Source organism: Lissotriton helveticus, chromosome 3_1 (genome assembly GCF_964261635.1).
Source record: "Lissotriton helveticus chromosome 3_1, aLisHel1.1, whole genome shotgun sequence".
Classification (NCBI taxonomy): domain Eukaryota; kingdom Metazoa; phylum Chordata; class Amphibia; order Caudata; family Salamandridae; genus Lissotriton; species Lissotriton helveticus.
The window spans coordinates 1,103,540,099-1,103,565,394 of record NC_136061.1 but is presented as its reverse complement, the minus strand read 5'-3'; the positions used below and the strand labels follow the sequence as shown (position 1 = coordinate 1,103,565,394).

At 43.0% G+C, this 25,296-nt stretch overlaps 1 protein-coding gene across 2 annotated transcripts in view; it reads left to right on the top strand.

The window, feature by feature from the left end:
- Window positions 1–25,296, top strand: part of TANC1 (tetratricopeptide repeat, ankyrin repeat and coiled-coil containing 1) — a 770,747-nt gene that overhangs the window by 700,845 nt on the left and 44,606 nt on the right. For both annotated transcript variants that reach the window (XM_078681701.1, XM_078681700.1), the window contains exons 20-21: window positions 6,241–6,364; window positions 7,320–7,495. In XM_078681701.1, coding sequence (XP_078537827.1) covers window positions 6,241–6,364; window positions 7,320–7,495 — 300 coding nt within the window. The remainder of the gene's footprint in view (window positions 1–6,240; window positions 6,365–7,319; window positions 7,496–25,296) is intronic.

Below are 25,296 nucleotides of genomic sequence, written 5' to 3'. Positions count from 1 at the left end.
ACTTAGAGAGGCTTAGACCTCTATGCTTCCTTGATTCTTTGACGAGTGTGGCTTAGGCTAACCCTTACTTACCCGACCCAAGAAGGCTCTTGACAGAGCTTCTGAAATGCTGACACTCTCCTAATTACTTCATTTTTTTCTTGCCTAGTTCTGATTTCCTTTATGGAAATTCCTGATTTTTGAGATCTTTTAGAATTTAGAACTATCCTTTTAGCTGGGGATTTACTTTTGGTGCTTTAGACTTATCCATGTGTAGACAACCAAACCTGAGACACTTCTCTGAGCATCAGAGACTCTTACTGATCTTTTGTATTGCTGTGACCGAACTGCTTGTTTGCCTAATATTGGTCCGCCTCGATTTATTCCGTAGGTTGGGCCTGCCTTTCGTTATTGTGTACCATTATAGCATGGTGTTAAGAGGAATGTATCTTAACTTGATTTTGAATTTGTAATAAACCCTTAACCCTAACACAGTCCCTCTATTCACTAGCACCAGGTGCTGCAGATGCAGTCATCAATGGTGTAGCCTCTCTTTGCTGGTCCCTCGGTGTAACAGGGCAGTCCTCCTTCCAGATCAGTTGAGGTGTGTGGTTGGGGTGCCCTCTTTAAACTCTGTCAGAACAGGTAAACTGCATGCCCTGCGGGTGTCATATGTTGCACCCTGCCTTTGGACTCGGTAGGCCTCCCTGTGCGGTGACTTACACAGATATGCAGGGGAAGTTGTGGCTTTGCCATTGCTTTCAGTGGCAAAGTTGGGCTAGCATTGCACAACTGCTTCACCAGTCCGCAGTGGCAGACATGCTGACATGTGTTACGTGGGGGAAAGGAGGGGAGGGCTCCAGGGTTGGTCAACCAGTGGTGCAATCCCTGGGGTACCCCTCTAATTTACATGCAGTGGGTACCTGGGTACCATATTCTAGGGGCTTACAGGTAATTTAGCCATTTCCTATAGGGTACAGCCAATTGGACATACACTTTAGGATCAGGGCACTGATGTCTGGTTAACAGGCCTCAGTGCACGGAAAAGCTCTAGCAATAGTCGAAAACCTTGGGGGTGACCACATAAAAAGAGGTGTTTCCTTAAATAAACCATTCTCATTTGATTTCTTTTTATGTTATTTTAAGTGGTATTTACCTGAGCACACTAGCATGAAACGTTTTTTGGGTAAAGGGTGAGAAGCGCATGCCTGTTTCTTCTGAAATTATTGTGTAACTAGCTAGGTTTTAATTTCTTTTCCAAAAAGGAACTCCATGAAGGAAGGGCCTAAGTTGCAAGAGATGCCTTCTGAATAAAAAAACTATGACCTCCTAGAATGGATATGAATTTAGGAATAGGTAGAAGGTAATTAGAAAGGAATCGGACTCCTTATAAAAGAGGGAGGGTGCAGAGTTTTATATAGCGTGAACAAGACCCGAACCGAATCAGGTATCAGAGCGCTTTACATAGCACCAGTTACATTACATGAGGACGGACACACATCCATTTTAGGCACGGGGAGATTAAGTGATTTGCCCAGAATCACAGGAGGTTTTGGCGTCATTACCGAGACTCGAACCCAGATCCCCAGGACCGAGGTCGAGCGCCCTAGCCGTTAGCTGCCTGTCAAGGGAGAGGAGTTGGCCTATGGCAGTACTACCAGAAAGGACCTGCATGGAAAAACTGATCAGCTCCAATGATCAGTCTAGTTCTCCGCTTTTGAAACAAATGGACACATTTAAGCAAATGGTGAGGAAGGCTAAGGTATATGGCATTAGCATAGTTTCCATGAGATGTGCTACAGGAGTTACAGCTAATCCTTTCCCTTTAGATGGATGACAAAAAAAGTGTAATATTTCTCAGTTTTTTCTAATGAAAAGCACATGAAGGAACTGTTACTCATACTTGAGGAATCCTAGTAATCCTGATTCCAAATCTAACTAAATTACGGACTGTAGGTAGATCTCACAAAGCTTCAGACAAAAAGTCTTCCATTCAAAGGTCATAGCTGTCATACATCTCAATCACCTCCTTTTTGTCAAGGGTGAGTTTTAGCCATTTGCTAGCCATTCACCCCACCCCCAGGAGACTACCATCTTCCTTAACTAATATGGTAGGCAACTATTTGTCCATCTTAGGATGCTTGTTTCCGTCCTGGGAGGACCTGACTTGGCAGTTCGGGCTGGACTGTTCCCTTGAGGCACAGAGTCAAGACTGATTTGCATATGGCCAGGTCTAAACTGGGGTGGCATGGTGAGCAAAAGAATGATGGAGTTAGCCCCTATCTCTTGGCTGGGGTGAATGTTTTGATTTGTTCTGCGCTCCGTCCATCAATTGTGTGTCTTTTACTATTTGTCCATCAGGCTGATGATCAATTGCATGTCATCAGCCTACATATTGAAACAGATGTCATGGGAGAGGATACGATCAACAAGATGAGGGGATAAGCCAGGGCCATACTTTGAACATAGAGCTGAGTGGAAGTCGGTATCCATAGACTAGAATACTCCCTGTATCAACAATGAATGTTTCCTCCAATAGGAGTCACAGTTGTGATTTGGGTATGGGAGCAAATTTGGACCAACAAAAAGCAGATTCTCTTCTTTTTTTCCGCCCTCCTTCTCCCATAGTGGACCATAAAGGGGGAAGAGAGCCAACAGAGGGACAGAATGTAAACACAAAAGATAGCAGCACTATGAAAAAACATACCCCACTCCACTTTCACTGTTATACATTCAGTCCGGTCCCTATGTAGACTAAAACTTCTGTTATCTTCAGGGATGTCGCCTGTATATCTGAATTTCAGCACACTTACTGTCATCCATTGTTAGTCGGTAAGCACCCTACTGAAGTTCCTAGCTGAATCCACATTTATGAATATCTTAAGTCCCTCTTGATCTCTGCTCTGAGACACACACCACTTCGGGCGGCTGAAGCCAGACCCTCAAGGTGCTGAGGCACTAATGTAAATCTGAATGGAATGTATGTTGGATGAAAAATTTCATTATGATACAGAGAGAACAACAATGAAATCAATAGTCATTGGCGATTTAAAACATCACTTAAGAGACAACAAACAAAGGTGTTGGCACATTCACAGCTAAAATGTGTTACTTCTTAGAGTTATTGCAGATTTTCCTAGTATATTATGAAGGAAAGTCTTAATTTTATTAAATACACGAAGGCGAGTATTATGCTTCTCTGATCTTGCTTTGTTTTGAACAGCAGCAGTCAAGATTCAGAATGCTACACATCCCATAAGGCCTGGAACAACCAACCAATGGGAAAAAACGACGCAGTAACAATAACAGCCACTACTGCTGGGACCTAGTAGGACATTTAGCCTTATTTCTATGTCTGTGCCAGTCCCGGCTTTTTGTTCTTAAATTCTGGTCACCCTACCCTAATTGCTTCACTGGTAGCAAGATCAGCCATGCTGGGGCTGAGGTGATTGGTGAAGTATTTGACTTCACAGCGTGACAACTGAACATCACCTTATACTGCAGCTGAGGTTCTCTCTACCTTCGTATGGCATCGCTTCCTCTTGCTCATCTCAGCTGACCCTGCCTCCAGTTCTTAAAGCATTGTGAGTGGGTAAGGTAATGAATGAGTTAAAGGCCTACAGGCCGGCAATTTAAGTAAGATATGATCTCACGCACATTCTTGTTTCCGGGAGGCTGCATTCTATCTGATTTGAAACGTTCAGTAGAACAGCTACGTTTTCCCCCACTGATGAATTCATCTCCAAAGGCTTCTACTGTCAAAGCATGACATTTTCATGCTTCCTTTGTTGTCAGTATTTATATTTGATTTTATCTTACACTTGATAAAAATGTACAATGTAAACTGTTTCATCAGCCTTAAATAGAGCTCATGGACTATTAAGCTTGGCATGAACACTAAACTAAAAGCATGTCAGTGTCAACATAAGGACCCTTGATTGCTATGAAACAAATTACACTTAGGGCAGCCAAGGCTGGGAAGCTCTGAGAGAAAAAATGTGATAGGTCTGGCTTTATTTTATTTAAAAGTTTGTGTTGAGCATAAATGTTTGGTGTGTACAGTTGCTCCAAGTCATACAATGCAGGTTGGCATGTCCTTCTTTCAAAATGTATTACATTATATGGACATATCTGCTTTATTCTACTTTGGCTAACATGGCACTAAAAGTGCCATACATTATATAGACTTATAGCGTGCTGCCGAGGTTGTTATTGGCCCCAGGCGCAGGCATATAATAAGTGAGAAGGGCTATAAGGCTTTTAGAACTTTCCACTCATTGAGAGTAGAATGTTCTAAATTAAAAAGGGAGAAACATTAAGACACACATTGGAATGTTGGTGCCAAAGACTTATACCAGCCATATAAGCCCATGGCTGCTCCATTGTCTTAAATGAAGCTCTCAGCATTCCAATGTTGTAATATAGCCATATAACCCACCGTAGCGGGCTATACTGGCTATTTAAGGCCCGCTCCCGCGTTAAAGGCCCGAGCCGAAGGTGAGGGACTTTAACAAGGGATGGGACTTTATTAGCCGGTATAGCACTGCTACGAAGGGTTATAAGGCTATTACAACATTCTGCCACTAGAGGGCAGAATGTTCTAACCAACAAAACAAAGGCTTCTCGAAAGCCCCTCGAGCTCCGAGAGGCCTTTGTAAAAAATTGGAATGTTGCTCTGCAGGCCTTTACTGGTCCGTAGAAGCAGGGAGCACTCCATTGTCTTCAATGGAGCTTCCAACATTCCAATGTTGTAATATAGCTGCTGTGGTGGCCTACACTGCCAGTTAGCTCTGTGAGGCCGTTCGTCACAGCTGTTGCTGTGAAAGACCAACATTAGAATGTTGGAACTCCGGACTTTTATCAGCCATTAGAAGCCCGTAGCTACTCCATTGTCTTCAGTGGAGTGCTCAACATTCCAATGTTGTAATATAACCTTAGAGTCCGCTGTAGCGGTCTATAATGGCCCTTAAAGGCCCACTCCATCGTTAAAAGCCCAGGCGCTACAGAGGACTCTAAGGCTATTATAACATTCGGCCCCTAGAAGGCAGAATGTTCTAATTTGTAAACCAAAGGCCTTACGGAGCCTGAGGGGGTTGAAATCTCCTCCGTCTCTGTGAGGCTTTCATTCACAGCTGTTGCTGTAAACAAACATTGGAATGTTGATGCTCTAGGCTTCTACCGGCCATTAGAAGCCCGGGGCACTCCATTGTATTCAATGGAGCGCTCAACATTCCAATGTTCTAATACGTGTTATGTATTGAAATGTCACATATAATAGGGTTTTTGTTCTCTATATATTTCAATGTACATATACATCAAATACATTTTATTTTGTATGTATATGGGAATGTCAAACTGGGTAGTGTGACCATGTAGCCTTTACAAAACCAGGTCAGAGATGAATTTATAAATAGAGGCTCTTTAAATAAAGTGCAGTTTTCAGAACTTTCCTTCCATTTCCTCCAAGTCATGCAATTACTTTCAGGTAGATATTTTGTATCATACCGTGAAAGAGTTGGATATTTTTGTCAAATTAGCTTTTACAAGGGCTACTAAATGGGCAGAAGCATATGGCTATTCTGTTGTCTTTACCGGTCCAATTCTAAGGTAGGATCTTAAATTAAGGCAAATTTAGGTATCTTAAATTGCAGTGTCCAAAAGTCTCCACCAATTTGAGCATCTCCTAATATAACTGTGGATATATATGTTGCACTACACAGCAAAAGAGATGGATGTGTTTGTCTCCTAAGCTTTTACTAGGGCTACTAAGTTAGGAGAGGTTTATGTTTTGAACATTTGTTCTAAGTCCTTATTCCCTTAGAGAGTAATGATTTAACATGAGGATTTGAGTATTGAAGGATGATTCCTTACTTCTAATATATCAGAATAGCTGTTTATTTCACCAACAATCGTAATAAATAGCTTATTGTACTGTGCACATATGTATATATGGTTTATGTATTTTTCTCATGCCACTTTTGCCCTACGTTGATTATAAACTGACTTTTGACCTTTGCACTGTAGAAATAATTGTGTGAGTGTGCATTTATTAGTACAATTGCTCTGTCTCTCTCTCTCTCTCTCTCTATATATATATATATATATATATATATATATATATATATATATATATATACACACACAGTATTGAGACAGTACATTGTACAAATATATTTTAAAATAACATGAGTTGTGAATTGGATTTTAGAGGTTAATATTTTAGGACGTTTTATTGAAATGATGGAATAAAAATCTTTTCAGATTTCAAGACTTCTTTTAGAACATGGTTGTGACGTGAACACAAGTGACAAGTTGGGCAGGACTCCGCTTATGGTGGCATCTTGTGAAGGACATTTTACAACTGTGGAATTCTTGCTTTCACAGGGTAAGAAACTGCAGTTTAGAGGCACTGCAGTAAAAAAAAAAATTTTGCCTTTGTTTTCATGTACTTGCTGTGAAGGGAGATACACCTAAATATGGTTTCTAAAGGTACCCTGTTCAAGTTTTTTATATATATATATACAAATGTTGATGTACAATTTTTAAAGCGAGTCTTAATGCCAGAAACCTACTTCATTTGCACCTTCTTTTTAATAAATGATACTTGTAATACCCCCCTCACACTGCCTTCTGATGTTATATTTGTATGAATGTTTATCATAGACAAGAGTGGACAGAAATCCAAGGAGTACAGATATGGTCATTTTGGAAAATGCTGCTTTCTCTGTAACTTTGTAACTTTAGCATAGCATAATATTCATCAAAGGTGACCTCCGTTGAATCTCGACTGGTGTTAATGTTGGCAAGAAAAGTAGTGGCAGTGCAAGTTATACATGAAAGGAGTAGCACTGGGAGTGAAATTGAAGTACATGAAAGATGCAGCTACGTAGTTTGCTGAATTTCGGGAGTGTGCAGTGGGCAAGTGGTCACAATAGTATAGTTAAGGAGTCCAAAATGTAACCTTAAGATAATGCAACTCAAGGTGTCTCCATTTGGTATGGGTTGTCAGGAAGAAGGATAATGTGCCCTGTCATATCACTTCCCTTCACCTTCTTCCAATGTGATATATTACATCCCCAAAGTTTAGCTCTAAATTCTGTAGATCATGCCAGATTAATTGCTTCCTTTCTGAGTTCTGCAATCCTGATTCAAGAGGGACTAGATTTTGGTTTTCTGGTGGAGGGTCACATGGGGAATTTCAGGTAGGCGTCCTTTTGTTCTTAATACCTTTTCATTTCAGTGGACCCCATGCCCCAATTCTCTTTTGTAGAAGCTGCTAAACATCTTATTATTTTTTGTGTGCATCAGTACTGATAATCATTCATATGATCCTTCTGAAGGTGGAGACGTTTCTTCAGTGGACAAAGAGGGCTTAACACCATTAAGTTGGGCCTGCTTAAAGGGCCATAAGGATGTGGTTCAATGTTTGGTTGAAAAAGGTGCTGAAATAGATCAGACCGATAAGAATGGAAGAACACCGTTGGATTTGGCTGCTTTCTTTGGGGATGCAGACATTGTAAGTAACATTTCTAATTGCTGAGTTTATCATGCATGCGAAGTGCAGTAAATAATACTACCACTACTTGTTATGATGTGTGTTGCAAACAGCACGGGGTGCCCATTTAAATTGGTACTCACGCGTTCTAGCTTAAAAGAATTTCAGAGGCCGACACATAGCCAACTTTTCTACCTCTTTGTTGCACACCAAATGTTCCCATTTGTGTACAGAATGTTAATCTCCTTTTTGTGTCAAATGTTTATTTTGTATAAGTATTCTGTTACTCCCTTTGTAATCTCGAAGTTTGAAGACCACCAGCTGAAAGTGAAACAAGTTAAGTGGTCTACCAAATTTGGTTCTCGGCTCACTTCCGTGTACTAACAGTTTCTAGGAATGTTCTTCTCTTAAGATCTCCTTGAGGGCTACTTTACAAACATCTGTAATTGTTCCCTGTGGCTGTATTGCTATATAAAGAGTTTAGGCGCATGAACATCACTAAATGAATAATATTTAGAAGTCTAAGAGGATGTCAGAATGGCTTGCGTACCCTGTTGGTGTAAGCCACAGTGATGCTAAGGGACTCTTTTCAGGCTTTCTGGAATGTGCAGCAGTATCCCCAAAGTATAAAGTGGAGTGATATATGCCTCAGAATGATTTTTAAGATACAGTCTGTTTTAAAATGGTTTCTTCTTTAATTGGCTGCTTTTTCAATCATTTAAATATCTACAGAAGCTGTGTTAGTAAATCTCAGTCATTTTCAAAGGACATCAAGACAGAACGAACGATATAGCTAGCAGTGCCACTGACATTGCCCATTCCACCTCCAATAGATTCTGATCCTTTTTTTCTGTACCACAGGTACTCCTTTATTTAATATTATAGCATCTTTGGCTTTTTTTTCAGTAGTCCTTAAAAGATGTCCCACAAATGTATTAGGTCAGGGTGGAAAATCATGAAGGCTAGAAAGAAACTGGCTGTTATGCTCCTCTTAGAAACATCGTTTGTCATCCAGAATAGATCCAGTGATTAAGTTAACCTTTCATGGGCTGAGAAGCTCATTTATGTTTCTGTCTGGAAGGTATTTTTTTCCTAGTTGTCCAACTGCATTGGAACCTCTTCCCAAGGACATTGATTTTTTGTTCTCTCACATCAACCCATCCATATCAGGTCCTTTTATTAATATGGATACAGCCGGCTCCTCTGGCAACTGATGGCCATTGAGCTCTTTGGTTCCACCACAACTGACTTTACTGAGGCAGTATAGGCACTAACCACATGACTTTAAACTCCAGCACCAGATTTGACATTGGAAGAGCCTTCCTATTAGCAACTCCTGGAGCCCTTTTAGGCTGCATCTTCACCAGGCCTTTTTTTCTTTCTCTGTCTAGAGTCAGAACTTCTTTTGAAACAGCTAGAGAAAGTGTTCTGATTGTGAGAAAGAGCCTGAGGATGGGAACATTTATGAGAAAGACGCTTCCTTTTCGATAGAGGTTTTGACTATGATCCAAGAGACCTTGATCTAATTCATGACTACGATGCCTGGCTGCCTCACTAGAAGTATTTATTGCTTCCACCTGTAACTTTGTGTTCTCTTACAAATGTGCTTCCTATTTGTAGGTCTGGCGTTAGCCAAGACCTTTTGATTTTACTAAAATTATATCTATTCATGAACTTACACATGGGGGCTTTCAGCCAGCCATCCTCATCCATCAGTCTGTTATTGCCATTCACCTTTTCCTCCTCCCACTACAGCATACATAATTAGACAGTAGGTCAGTCCACTTTAGCCATTGCCTCACACTTTAGCGATTGGTTCACTGTACAACTGTGAATGACTGCATTCTGCCCTTTTACATTTAACACATCCACACACAAAGTAGTTCTCTTTAGTGGCCAGAGACTACCTTCGCAATGTGTACTTTTCAAGGCCTTAAAAATATATTTTGTGTTGAGCTAGTTTTCTTTTCAGCTTGAGGCGTATCAAGCAGTTTCCCAGCAATAAAGTTTTGGAAAAACTGTGACAAAAAAAGCATTGAAAAATCCAAAAAGCAGACAGCCAGGGTCATCATCAGACATGTTGATTTTTGCCAGTACTTGTCGATTAACTCCAAGTAAGGTTTTGATTTTCAAAATGTTATTTTACAGAGTTTTATATATCGCGAACTTGACCCGAATCGGGTATCAGAGTGCCTTACATAGCACCAGTTGCATTACACAAGGACACATTCATTTTTTTAGTTTTTTGTTAGGCACGGGGAGATTGTGATTTGCCCAGAATCACAGGATGTTCAGCGTCATTGCTGCAACTCGAACCCAGTTCCCCAGATTCGAGGTTGAACGCCCTAGCCGTTAGGCCAACTCCTCTCCCCAAATGTCTTGTAAATTTCACTGCTCAATCTTTTTTCGCCTTGGTACATGAGGCTGGTATAAATTGCAATGGGAAGGAGCAAAGTATGGCATAGAAATAAAGCCATAACCATTTTTCCAAACTGTACTGCACAGGAGAAAGTGTAGCACCTCTGTTGGTCACATACTTAGTTTTGTTTCAGCACGGTGCAATTGAATCTAAGGCCCTTTCATCTAAATATAGTTGCAGTGCGGTCTAATTAGGTTATTGATGGAAGCGAGGGATATAGTGATTCAAAAGCAAAAAAGGTCTTGTAGAATGAACAGAAACATGCGGTTATTCAAACAAAGAACCATGGAATATATTTACTAGTAACGAAAGGCATTGCAGTACATTATGATGCAGTGGGTTGGCCTACCACTGAAAGGGGTTGTTCAGGCAGCTGATCACATTTTGCCTACTGAGATGAGACAGCTGAGACCTTTCAGAGAATGTTTCAAGCAGCAAGTGCATCACACGTGCATCTTGTATTCCACCAAAACCCAGTGTTTTAATTAGCTAAGAGAGCTCGACATTACCATGAGTAGCCTTCTTGCCACCCACTTCATTTTCAAGCCTTGGCCTAATGAAAGTTTGCATTAACTTATTGTTTGCCAAATGTTAACAGGAACTGAAAAAATGCGATCCCCCATGAATCATGTGCACCATGTTCACAATCAAAATTCATAAACTTTCGTGTTTTTTTCTACACAAGATGGTAACTATACTGATAATCATCACTGAAAATTTTATTTTGTGATTTCTGAAAGTTGATAAATGACAAAAGGTTGTTTTTCCCAAAACGTCACTGAAATGTAGTACCTGAAGAGTTTCTCCTGCATTTAGCGCCAACAGAAATGCTGTGATCTTCTAAGCTTTAAAAAACGAGAAACAGTTAACAGAGAGCTATGACTTCTCGTCTCTAGCTTGTCCGACAAAGTGCAATTCCAAGAACCGTTCTGTTTTTGATTGTGTAGGCACCATCATCCACGTGTTTCTGAGAAATTCAGGAAGAGTGTAAATATTCTCAAGCACACTGGTGTTCAAGGCTTCATTTATGCCCTGGGGAAGGTATAGATAAGGATGCCTATAATGCAATATAAAATGTTTGTAGGCAAATAAGCAGATTGTGCCGCCTTTGGAAGATTTTCTGAGAATATAGGCTTTAATCAGGAGATGGGTTTAGTATTAAGAGAAGAACTTTTGAAAGGAAACCCCACTGCTCCAGAAACTCTTAATATCTCACAGCCGTACTTCACCATGACCCACTTTTCTTGACACTATACATTGAATGTGTAGATGAATTTATTTGACAGACAAACCTACAAAATGTAGGGCTACGCAGATTTCTACAGTGCAATGAATTAATTGGTTCATCACTTACTTTTACCATTCATCGATCATTCTCCCCAGTTGTCCACATTCTACCAGTCATTTAGTCCTAGTTGGGTATCATGCAGGTGAGTAATGGCACTGTGGATGTCCCCAGCAGATGTATCTTCCTAAGACTGGAATGCAGGATTAATAATGGCCAAATCTATACTATTGTACTACTAAAGTAGCCATTGACGAGCACATAATTAGATAGTCTTTGGATCAAAGTCTAAAATATAGATGGGGTGGGTTCTCTGGAAAACAGAGCAGTAAAGAGCTCTTACTGTGCCTAAGTCGTCTTCGAGGCTGTAAACATAAGATCTGGTTTCCTCTTCCTTCAAGTCAGTGGCTAGCAGTTTGAGTTACAATGGAGATCACGGCAAACCACTGAGATTTGACCAGAGCTAGCAGCATTTTCCCTCAGTGAAATGACGCCTTTTTCTCCTCGCTCTTTAAGCTAGAAAACTTTTTCTGCAGCTGTCCCTATGTCGACTGCCTAGAGCTGGTGCTCAGGACTCCTTTTACTCGCACTCACACTTTCACTGACTCATACACACTCGTCAACAACACCACTGGGTTGGCTCCCAACAGTAAGGCAGAGCCTTTACTAACTAAATAACAAAACAAGTGCCAGTACTGGAAATCTTTTTCTTTCTCAATGACCATACACTAATTGACAGAAAACAAAAAGTGACGTAGACTACTTTTTTTGTCTGAATTAATCAAATTGAAATTAGTATTTATTCAAAATAACACATCTTTGCCTGCAATTTTTTTATGCTTTTTCCATTTTTCATATTATTGCAACATTAAAAACACATATAATGTAAAAATTCTGAAAACATACAATGCACTCTCACACATACCATTTTCCGGATTTTTTTTTAATTTCAAATGTTTTATTGAGTTTTTAAGAACACAAGGAATGGGCAACACAATGCAGTATACGGTCATCAGGCATATATGGCGATCGAGACAGACAGACATGTCTTCTCTACGGGTCAGTAGATAAGCACGTAAATCATGCCCAAGCGGAGGTGCAGCGCCCATAGCCCAAGAAAGTAGGCTTTCAAGAGTAAGAAACAAACGGAACAATGAAAAACACCCCGCCTCCCTCCCAAATCCCACTTCCCCTTCCCTCCCTCCACCCCGACCAGTATGCCTGTAGTCTAGAGCTGCTGTGGTGGCGCTTACAGAAGTGCGTGCCTCAGGACGCGCAAGATCACGTTGGGTCTCGAGATTGGTGCGTGAGTCGCAAGATGCGAAGATATTTCGGGCAAGTAATTTCGTGAAATTCCCTGGACAAGAGTGACAGGAGCGGCTGCCAGGTTTTCTGGAATGTGTCAGCAGTGTGAGTAAGCGTAGCCTGGATGCGTTCCATCCCTAGTGTGAACCACAGTTTGTGTAGCCAGCCAGTGTGGGTAGGTAGTGTGGTGGAACCCCACAGCGACAGGATGTGTTGTGACGCTGCTTGCATGCCGATGCCCATCTGTTTGCCACGAGGTGAGCGCAAGGGAAATGTGAGCGCGTTGGGCAGACCTAGGAGAGTGTATGCTGGGAAGCGTGGGACTTCGGTTGCGAATGTAGAGTCTATGTCGTCTAGAACTGCTTTCCAGTATCCCTGCAGCATGCTACAGTCCCACAGAAGGTGGGTCAGAGTCCCCTTCTCACCACAGCCCCTCCAACACAGCGCGCTTCGGAGAGGGTTGCCCTGATGTAGTCGCGCCGGGGTAAGATGCCAGTAGATAGCTAGCTTTACCGCAGATTCCTTGGCATTAGTGTTGCGAGAGGTGTGTGCTGCTCTGTAGTAGATCAGTTCCCATTCCTTGGGTGAGAGTACCCTCCCGAGTTCCGACTCCCAGCGCCTCTGCCCTGCCGTTGTAGCTGAATTTGCTTCGGGGGATAGCATCTTGTAGAGCTCTGATATGAGGTGTTTGTCCGAATCCTTGGAAATGAGCCAGCGTTCGAACGGTGTCATCCGCCGGCCGACCAGGGGGACACGCTCCGGGTCCAAAAGCCAGTGGCGGAGTTGGAAATATTGGTACATGTGAGGTTTGGTTATGCCATAACCCTGCGTGACGTCGGCGAGAGGGAGGAACCCCTTCACATCAAAGAGGTGGCCGGCTGAGCGACAGTCTGTGGAGCGCCATTGCGGAAAGGCATGGGGGTCATTTCCCGGCGGGAACTCAGGGTTATCAAAAACTGGAGTAAGTGGGGAAGGGAAGGTTGTCAGTCCCCTCTTGACAGCCACCGAGTCCCAGACCTTCATGACAGTGCGTGTGATAGGGGAGCGGGAGAGATATCGCGGTCTATGTTGGCGAGGAAGGAATGGGATCTTCCACAGTGAGGTCTGGGCCATTGCCCTGTCCTGAAACAACCATCTCTTTTCGGATTCGGGTCTGTACCATTCCACTAAGTATCGAAGCTGTGAGGCCCAGAAATATCGTAGGAGGTTAGGGATTCCGAGACCTCCCTCATCGACACGTCTATACGCCACTTGTTTGTTCAGCCGTGCGCGTTGCTGTTTCCAGATAAACTGGTGAATAGCATGTTGGAGGGCGGCGATCACCCCCGGTGGCGGCATGACCGGAAGGGTCTGAAAAACATACAGTATTTTAGGTAAAACGGACATTTTCACTGCCGCTACACGGCCTAGTAGAGAGAGAGGTTGTTTCGACCAGCGTGCGAGGTCGGCTCGGATCTGGGAGGACAGCGTGGTGTAATTAAGGGTGACCGTCAACTCCGTGGATGAGGTAAGAGTGATACCCAAGTACGGGAGTTGCGTGGAGACCTGCAGATCACAGCCGAAATCAGGCATCAGGGCATTAGGATGGGCATAGCTGCCTAAGGGCAGGATCAGGGATTTCCCTCGGTTGATTTTGAAGCCGGAGACCGCTCCAAAGTCGTCCAGTTCCTCCAGGAAAGCCGGTACGGAGGTGGACGGTCGGTCCAGTGCGGCTATGATGTCGTCAGCATAAAGCCCCACCACATGGGGTTCGTGGCCAAAGGAGACGCCACTGATGCGGGGGTTGTCTCGGATTTTCTGCGCCAGGGGTTCCACATAAAGCGCGAATAAAAGGGGCGAGAGAGGGCACCCCTGGCGGGTTCCTCTTTGTATCTCGAAGGGATCTGATTTGAGACAACCCAGTCTGACTCGAGCCACAGGGCGGTGGTAACAACTGGCGATCCAAGCTCGGAATCGGTCGCCCAGACGATAGCGCCGCAGGACTGCCTGCAGGTAGGTCCAGTTGACGTGGTCAAACGCCTTCTCCGCGTCAATGGCCAGCAGCACCGACTCCGAGTCCTGGAAGTGGGCCTTATCCACAAGGTGCATCAGACGCTTGGTGTTATCACTACACTGGCGATTCGGGACAAAGCCCGATTGGTCTGGTTCCAGGATTCCCGGAAGGCAGGTAAGAGGTGCGTTAGATGCAAACAGAGGTACGGCAAGCTTAAAAAGAAAAGAGACTAATTAGGTAATTTCCCTTTCCCCACAGCTTGTCTATTCTGGTCCTGATGAGAACTCAAGAAACCACCCTGAGTTCGAAACACGTAGACCCGTTTTTCTAGCCATAAGAGTGTAGTAACATCAACATTGAAAATAACTGAAAAACAAAGTGGTGAAATATAATGTTCTATGGCATTGTAAAAATAAATTATTGAAAAGCATTGAATCATTGTAAATATATTGGTTGTTTTGTATGGTGAATGTGTAGAGTGGGTGTGAGTGAAGGTAAAAAATCCGGAAAATGGTATGTGTGAGAGTGCATTGTATGTTTTCTGAAATTTGTACATTATATGTGTTTTTAATGCTGCAATAATATGAAAAATGGAAAAAGCATTAAAAAATTGCAGGCAAAGATGTATTATTTTGAATAAATACTAATTTCAATTTGATTCATTCAGACAAAAAAAGTAGTGCACGTCACTTTTTGTTTTCTGTCAATTAGTGTATGGTCATTGAGAAAGAAAAAGATTTCCAGTACTGGCACTTGTTTTGTTATTTAGTCATACACACTCGAGCACTTGTTCACACACAGTCACATTCTCTATGCCCTCTCTTTTCCCTCCCCGCCTTACTCTCGCCCGCTTTAGCAAGTAGCTCAAAACATGTGATAGTCTGTGCCTACGTTCAAGCCATTAGTGTTGGTATGTGCCTTTTGCATTAAAAAAGCAAAACACATCTTATTCACAATTGTTTTACCTTGTGTCTGTTTTTTTGTTAAAGTGATGAGTGAACAATTCTTGAAGGGATGTTGAGTTGAAGTATAATGTCTGTGTAGTTTATTGAACACATGTAAATACAAGGCATGGGGCAATTTTAAAATATGTTTGTTGATCAAAATGGTCTAATTTGTGGAGCAAAGATAATATGCCCATCAGTTAGTTAGCAGAGTCGGAGAACAACAGACTAGTTAGTGGAAAATGTGATTTCGGTAAAATGACGGCTAATGAGTTGGTTACTCATTTATGACAAGATGCAATGAGCAAATGTGCCTAAACAGTACATATATCAATTTAGAAATGATTTCCTGGATGTATTCACTTCTTAAATAAACCTTCATCTTACAGTCGTGAAATAACAAATAACAAGTTTGGTTTGCAGGAAGGCATAGTCCAAGATAGAATGTGACCTACACCCATCTTTCAATAGTGAAATTGCTTGGCCCCATTAATAATGGTATGCAACGGTAAATTAGCTATAATTGAAATTGAGCTTATGCAAGCATTTAAGTGTAATGAACTACTGGCACAGTATCCGCTACGATGAGAGCATCGTAGCTGATGCTCTTATATAAAGCATGCTGGCAGTTTTTTATTCTAGCAAATAGCAAGTTTCTCAAAGTCAAAAGTAGCTCTAGGTTTAAAGACACTGATCTTGACAGTGAATACAAATAATGCACCCACCACACATCTGTGACTTGCCAGACATTACCGACATGGATGTTTTCCCTAAGGTTGCCTAGTGGTTCACAGACCTGGATAATCAAGATGCCAGCATACTGCAAACCTGTGCTAGCCATTGACAATTTGAAAGTGACTCTCGGACGGTCTAGCCTTTCCTCAACTTTGGATGATCCCCAAGGGCTCAATTGATGCGAGTGTAGGAGTGAAGGTATAGGATGGCCCTTAAACTAGGATGTCCCTTATACTAAAAAAACCCTGTCTCTTCTGTCCTGTGTTGTGTGCTCCTCACAATGCGGAGTGAAGACCACTGTTGACAGTGACTCTGAATCACCACAGGACATTGTTGCTCACTGGTGTTCTGCCATACTACTCAGTTCCTTCATTCCCACAGACCTCTCACTTGTTTATTTCCTTCTTTTTATTGTTTTGGTACATGTGGGAATTTTGGCATCGTTTGACTGTACAGGATACCCAACTTTAAGATGTGAAGACTGTGTGATGCCAGGCCATGGCAGATGGCCGTCATATGGTCTGGGTCGGCAGCCTGTACACTTTTGACATTTAATCTGGTAGATTAACTAAACGGGAGTGGCACCAATTATCAGGTCTAGTACTTTGTTAAGCATCTTCTCTTCAGAAAATATCAGTGCAGCAGTGCTTGTTTTCTGGCTAAAGGAAATCTGCATCACTTCTACTTTGGAAGCTCTTATTACATAGGATATCTTTTGACAAGGCACAGTCTAATTGGGGCAGAAAATCCTGATAAAGTTTACAATTACATTTAATTGTTGTTTAATGTGAAGGAAAATACTAATATCCTGCTTCCTTAAAATCTGATGTGGTTGTTAAAATAAAATTAACTTAGATTTTGACAATTATAACATGCATTTTGTTGCTACAGCTGAGAAGTAGGTATGAAGAGGTAAATGGGGAAGGGCCAGGGATGTGTGAGAGATTCACTATGACTTCTTTGTCCTCATAGTCCTTTTATACTGCAAAAGTAAGATTTAGGGTCAACCAATTGGGAGGAGACTTTTTTTAGGCATGGGTCATGTGTGTTAGCCTGGCCATACCTTTTCCAAACTGCTGACACTGCTTTGTTGATTAACCGCTTCAGAGCGGCGCAAATTTTTGCGCTGTGCTGAACGTTCTAATGAGCCAACGGGCTCATGACGGAACGGTTCTGTCATGAGCACAGGCCAACCGACGCTCATGACGGAACCGTTCCGTCATGAGCATGGAAGGGGTTAAGGGAAATGAGACGACAGTAGAACCTGAAAAGAAGGAGCACCCAGGGACTCCTCTTGAGGATTAATCAGGTGCTGAAGAGCATAGTAATTTTAAAGAAAAAGTAGCTATGCCTGACCTTTCTCATTTGCACTCTTGAAATTCATCTATCTCAGGCAAGCATAGCCAAAACTAAAACCAAAAGGATATGTGCTTTCTGTAGGAAGGTGGAATATGACTGCATGGTTACTCCCACTTTTTTCCTGGTGTTTTGCTGTTTTTTGACCAGTCTGACTGGGATCCTGCTAATCAGGACCCCAGTGTATCTGCTTTCTCCGTAAATTGATTGCATGCACTTTAGGTACACTCCAGATTGGATACTGGGGTACCCTTTTCAGTCCCTAGTATATTGTATACTATGTACCCAGGGCATAGGTACCCCAGAGGCCTCCCATGGGCTGAAGCATGTTTTGTGCCACCCCTGAGAGACCATTCAAACTGACACCCCATGTCTGCATGCACCCCTTACTTAGATATAGGTTCACTATATCTATTCTAAATCACTGCACACATAAACCTATCAGTCACCGCTATGGCAGGCCTAATCAATCCTGAAGGCAGGGTGCTGGGTTTTATGTGAGAGGGTGCACTTGCATGAGCCCCTCTGCAGCCTTCTGAACCTATTTTCCGGGGTTGTTTGTGATGCAGCCAACCATATATATTTAAGTGCATTAAAACCTCACGGTAAATGCTAACTTTAAGAAACATGTTGTTTGGTGTCAAACACCTTGGAATCATACCTCCACACCATTAACTGGTGTGGGAGGTATGATTCCTCCCTTGTAGATCCACTTCTGTGCCTCACCGGGCTACCCGGTACCGGCTTTCTCGACCTGGGCATCACAAAATGGATGCTAACAGACACGAGTCTGATCTCCTGAGCCAAGCTCAAGTAGGGGAAGGCTTGACAATAAGTTTCCTGTCACAGGGAGGTGTGACCACCTCCCAGACAGGATTTAGTGTATTGGGGCTGGGTGGGTGCACTCTGAGAGTGTTTGAAGTCTGCACTGGGGGAACATTTGGTGTCTCTGTGCATAGTCTAGTTCAAACCGGTTGCAGGAGCCATTTGCTCCTGCTCTGGTGCGACAAATGACATGGGCGTAGCAACCCCTCTGTCCTGACCCTCCCATAGGTGGGTCCCCAGAGTTTGTCCCACCCCTTCTTTGGGTATAAAGTAGAAACCCTGACTACAGGACTTTGAATTTTACCTGAACTAAACTCTCCTACAGAAACCAAGTACTTTGACGATCTGCACAACGCTGGACAACCGAAGAATCTCCCTTGGAGTAAAGGAGTTACTCCCCTGCCAAGCAGGCACCAAAATGCATCTGACCGCTTTGCATCTCCGAAACTCCTGAGGACTCCGAAGATTTCTGCAACACAGCAGGTGGGTTCCTGAGGTCTCTTGAGTGTGATCTGCACTCTCAGCAATTCTGTGGCCCGTATCCCTCATGGGGACCGTGCAACCTGAACCCCTGTGCACCGTGCTCTTTTGCAGCAGCATATGCTTTACGGCGACCCCTGAAGCTGTGCTTTGGGTTACTTGTAGTTCTGACCCGAGCAGTGTTTCCACAGAAGATTTCCGGCATACACTCCACAAGTGTTCCGTGGGCTGGTATTTCCTGATTCATCTCGAGGTCCCTTCGCAATCCCTGGTCTGTTGGCCTGTGGGTCCCTGTGAAGGTAACTTTAACTTTCTGTGGGCTTTCCTGGTTGCTCCAGACATGCCCTGATTCTCCATTGCTTGGAGAGTCCCCAGGACCTTGCTGGGCTTCACCGAAGCTGATTTCCTCTGAGCGCGTGGGTTGCAGTTGCCAAGGCTTGTTGGTGTTCCATCCGGACACTGATCCCCCAGCACTCAACGTCCTTCGTGAGACAGCTCACCTCCGGACGTCTTTGACGTCTCTTGGTCCCCATGGCTGCAGAGTCAAGCATCATGTTAACTCACCTGAAGCACCCGAAATCGGTGGGCATTCGTGTACCGAGCCGCTGGTTACCCTGAAGTGACCCAGACTCTGCCCCCTCTGCTTTCAGGTTCTTCTCACCTCGAATCCAGGCTGGGATTCTGCCGGACACTTCATTTTCCCAGCAGCAGCATTTTTCAAGCATCACGCCATTGAAAACGACAAAGATTCCCGACATCACTTGACACCTATGCACCCGGCTTCCCTGGGTTAGGTAACACAAGTACTCCGTTGCTCACAAGGGTGCTGACCTTAAAACCTATGTTTGAAAGGGTTAACTCAAAGCCCTCTCCGAAGTGTCCTTAATCTTTAAAATTCCAAACCGCGACTTTCCCGTAGAGTTGTACGGCGCTCGCGCCTGTCTTCTCACACTGCACCCGTCCTCCGTGGGTCCCCTGTTTCACTACCTTGGGTGGTTCCTTGGGGTCCCAGTGATTCTAAGTGCTCTAGGCACTATGTCTAGTCAAGTAGTGTTGTTATACCACTTTCTTAGTATACGGTTAGGCACTATGTCTAGTCAAGTAGTGTTGTTATACCACTTTCTTAGTATACGGTTTGGTCTCCCGCTGGAGCCCACTCTGTATTGTGCGATTTACTGTTGTTCTAGTGATTTGTTCTCTAATCTCATAAAGAGGTTAGTAGGGAGTGTTTAGTAATAAATACATATATTTTATATATTCCTTGTGTGGTTGTCCTTTCATTTGGTCATTAAGGAGGTTCTGATCTGGTAAAATAAGCTGCTTTACATTCTTCGAGACTTAGCCTGAAGGCTGCTTTCCATAGCTACCACTAGGATTGCTTTCAATAAAGGTTGTCTTTAACCTAATCATCAATAAGGGTTGTTTGGACTGGTACAAGGTGCCCACTATAATTAGTGGTCAGCATATACCAGGCCAACTTCTCACACTTTCCATTCCAAACTGGGTGTCTTTCATTTTGCCGAATGCAATATGTGCTTGTAGTGTTGGACAAGGTTGCCATTAACTATTGACTAACTGTTAACAAAAGGGGGAGGGAGAGAATAATCTTAAAATGGATTCGTTCTCCCTTGGCTAGTTTTTATAAACAAAATGAATCCATTTCACAAAAAAGGGGAAGAGTGTCCCTACGATGGTTGGGAGCACCCTAGTTGTTTTTGGTACCCCTCACACACCAACAGGCCCCTTGGTGTCATGCTTCATCATCGGGGTCCTCGCACCCCTCTACGGGATGCGGCGTGCTGCAACCTACGGTTACGTGTGAGCACTTATAATGGCTATGTGTGGTGTAAGTGAGGGAATTTTTTATGTGAGTGCGTGGTGGGGTTCTTAGTGAGTGATGTTTAAAAAGTGCCTGGCTAAGGGGTGTCTCAAACACTTTATTTGGCCCCCGGGCTGGGACTATTAAAATGGTCAAAAAAGAGGTATATTGCGCAAAACAATGTGCGCCACCTCCTATGTGTGTGTCAACATGTTTCGGTGTAAAAACACCTTCTTCAGGACTGGGGTACACAAATCCCCACCTTACTCACGTTTTTCTACTTTTTACTAAAAAAGTGAGATTTGAAAGTGCAATGTACCTACTAGTTAGCCGCTATTTAGCTGACCTGTAAAGGAAAAGGGACAAAAATTTTTTTTCGGGTGGTCCATTTCCTTTAAAACCATAGGTAAAGTGACCTGTGGGTACATTGTCAAAAAAGGTGCGGCTCGGTTTCTAGACACGGTTGTGTCATACTATATGTGAAATCGTGCCTGTACTGAATATTTTAGGAAAAAAACTGCCTAGACAAACACACATAAAACATAAATCACACACTCTAAATTTAGGTGCGGTCTGGGTTGTTATTAGCTCTTGTGGTCAGAGGGAATTGTTGCCATAGAAAAAGTCTCTGTGAGGGCCATAGTGGGCATAACATACTGTTTTTTCAGGAGTCTGCCGCTCCATGGGCCCGTGAAAAATGTAGGGGTTACTCGCGCTTCCTTGCTGCCTGTGAGGAATGAAGAGTTTTACTCTTTGGCCTGGTACTTACATATTCGTAGAGATGGTCGGTCGGTCGGTCATCATACTCACGAGTCTCTGAGGAGAATCCCTCCTGGCTGCCCCTTACGCCGGCTCCGTTAGTTGTGCCGAGGTGCTGCCTAGTGCTCATTTATACCGCCAGTGACCGGCTGATTATTGAATAATTGGCAAACCCATGTGGCAACTGCGCAAGCTGCCACTTGACCAGAAAAAGCAAGCAGTTGACATTTGCAAATGGAACAAAGTGGGACCAGCGAAAATTTACTAATTGCAACAGCAAGAACGTAATCTACATGATTATGTGCCCCTGTGACCTCGAGTACATTGGCATGACCACCAGAGCCGTGAAAACACGACTCAATGAACATAAGAGCAACATCCGCTGCAAGAAGAGTACCACAAAGATGGCTTCGCACTTCCTGGAGATGCAGCACAGCGTCAATGACGTCAGGTGGACAGTAATTGAACAGTTACCATCTGAACAGGGTCTTTTCGAGAAAGAACAACGATGGGTGTTCCGCCTCGGAACCCACGTCACGGGTCTGAATGATGACATCCCCTGGGGCCAACTTAACACCTGAGCCCCAGACTTAGGAGTAACCTGAAAAGTCGAGGCGTATTTGATACCCTTCTGATGAAACGAAGGGATTAAACAAAAACCACCCCCCGCCCATTTCTACACTTACTGTGCAGCATATACTGATTTTGGGCCCCTTTTTCAAAATTATACCGTTGAGTACTACCCTATGTAATGTCATCTCGTAGGAGCCATGCCTTGAAAATGAAACCGAGCAGTTTAGTCAAAATGATGGCTTTATTTAAATCAACCTTCATTAAGTTTCCTTAAACTTGTCGGTTATTTCGAATAACAGCAAACAGAACCACTAATACAATGCTATTGTAACACTTAACCGGCAATTTCCATTACAATAGTAGCAAAATTAAGATCAGTATCGGAACAACCACTTCCCACGCATGCGCAATAGAATCAAGCGCTACCGAATAGAACACGCATGCGCATGCCTTGTCCTAAGGGCGCGCATGCTCAGACATAGTGACAGCGACAAAACAGGCAGAGAAACCGGGAAGCCAAATACGGGCATATCCGGAGAACTCAATTGCCAATTATTCAATAATCGGCCGGTCACTGGCGGTATAAAAGAGCACTAGGCAGCACCTCGGCACAACCAACGGAGCCGGCGTAAGGGGAAGCCAGGAGGGATTCTCCTCAGAGACTCGTGAATATGATGACCGACCGACCATCTCTACGAATATGTAAGTACCAGGCCAAAGAGTAAAACTCTTCATTCCTCACAGGCAGCAAGGAAGCGCGAGGAACCCCTACGTTTTTCACAGGCCCATGGAGCAGCAGACTCCTGAAAAAACAGTATGTTATGCCCACTATGACCCTCACAGAGACTTTTTCTATGGCAACAATTCCCTCTGACCACAAGAGCTAATAACAGCCCAGACCTCGCCTAAATTTAAAGTGTGTGATTTATGTTTTATGTGTGTTTGTCTAGTCTGTTTTTTTCCTAAATATTCAGTATAGGCACGATTTCACATATAGTATGACACAACCGTGTCTAGAAACCGAGCCGCACCTTTTTTGACAATGTACCCACAGGTCACTTTACCTATGGTTTTTAGGGAAATGGACCACCTGAAAAAAAAATGTTGTCCCTTTTCCTTTACAGGTCAGCTAAATAGCGGCTAACTAGTAGGTACATTGCACTTTCAAATCTCACTTTTTTAGTAAAAAGTAGAAAAACGTGAGTAAGGTGGGGATTTGCGTACCCCAGTCCTGAAGAAGGTGTTTTTACACCGAAACATGTTGACACACACATAGGAGGTGGCGCACATTGTTTTGCGCAATATACCTCTTTTTTCACCATTTTAATAGTCAAATAAAGTTTTTGAGACAGGCACTTTTTAAACATCACTCACTAAGAACCCCACCACGCACTCACTTAAAAAATTCCCTCACTTACACCACACATAGCCATTATAAGTGCTCCCACGTAACTGTAGATCGCAGCACGCCGCATCCCGTAGAGGGGTGCGAGGACCCCGATGATGAAGCATGACACCAAGGGGCCTGTTGGTGTGTGAGGGGTACCAAAAACAACCAGGGTGCTCCCAACCATCGTAGGGACACTCTTCCCCTTTTTTGTGAAATTGATTAATTTTGTTAATTAACTATTGACTCCAGGACTGAAAATTTCTTTAAAAACATAGCCTGGCTTAAATGGGTAATTGATTGAATTCCTCCCTCTTTCATTTTGTTCTCTGTGTGATTTGGGCTGATGATTGAATCCTTTAATCCAAGGTACATGTCAAAATCTCACCTACATTAAGAAGGTATGACCTTTATGTAACACCACGTGGGAGAAGTTTTGCTTAACATTCTAAAACATATAAAAGTATCTCCAAGAATTTACTTCTAATCAACCTACTTCTTTTTTTCTTTATAGTAAAACATTTCTATTTTATAACACATACCATAAGAAGTAAGGTAATGATACCAATACCAGCTACTAATTAGTACCAATATCAAAATACATCCTCCCAGATCAGCAGGTGATCACACTAATATATATTTATTCCACTGGATAGTTATAGATAGGTCAGCTGTTCTGTAGGAAAAGCCTTTAATATGTTGCTAATAACTTTAGCACCGTTTGACGAATCTCCATGAAACTTTACAAAAAGGTGTGATACTTTTTGGCTAGTTTGTGCATGGAAAGTGTTGCGATGATCCGTCAAGCAGGGGTTAAGAAAAAAAAGGGGTCCCAAAATGCAAAATCTCTATGCATTTTCCATAGGCTTCTTTCTTTAAGACAAGCTACCGCAAAAACTGCTAACTGAATTACACCAAATTTGGCAGGAAGCTAGATCTTCATCTGCCGATTGTGCTTTTTGTGATTTGGTGTTAATCTGTTCAGTTGTTTTTGAGAAACTAAGGTTAAAAAATAATTGTATTTCTGGACGGTTGGGTCTGCAGGAGGCTCAAGAGACTTGTGGCAGCGCCAATTTAAAAATAGAGAGTTCTGATTGGCTTTATTTCCCTGGGGCCATCTCGCTCCAGCAGGAGCGATGGCTCTGATTGGCTGTAGGCAACATCAGAAAAATGTTGCTGGCAGCCCTTACAAGACTCGGGGACTTACTCCCCTGACCTGGAGTAAAAAATTAAAAGTAATATGCGGTGGCAACGTAGGGGTAGCCCTGGGGCCAAGAACAAAGAAAACCGGAAAAACTTGCCGCAATCCAGGAGGACTTCTGCAGCTTCTGCAGGATCAAAAAGAAAGAAAAATAAAATGGCGTCCTGGACACATTTATTAAGGGAGCCCACCCGTATTAAAGTGGAGGGGACAGCGTGGACCACCTCCCCGAGCCATTAAAGAACCCAGGGAGCCCACCGCTGTTGCCGAAATCTGCAAGGGTAGTGGGGCGTAATGATGAGCTATTTTACACTTACTTTCATAGCTCTAATGCTATACTCATTTATAGAGCAATGTGTACAAAAGAAACATCAGTGTTGTCATGAGTGATGTCATCAATGATGTCATTTGAAATGTCATGAGTGATGTTATAAATGATTTCATAGAACATATCATGAGTGATGTAATGTGCGAGGTCATAAATAAGGAGTGCATGGTGGGGGCGCAAGTTATAGTTAGCCACGCTAACTAGAACTATGAATTTCTATGTCTATTTTTGTGCAAAACATTAATGTTGTCACTGAAATATTCCCCCAACTATAACTTTACTTTAACCTTTGTTTGTTTCACTGAATTTCAAAGTTGGTTTTTTTTTTTTTAAACAAAACAGATCTTTTTATCAAATGGGAGAGGGGTCAAGTGGCCACTCTCCCCGAGTCTTATTAGGTTCTGGGGACCCCA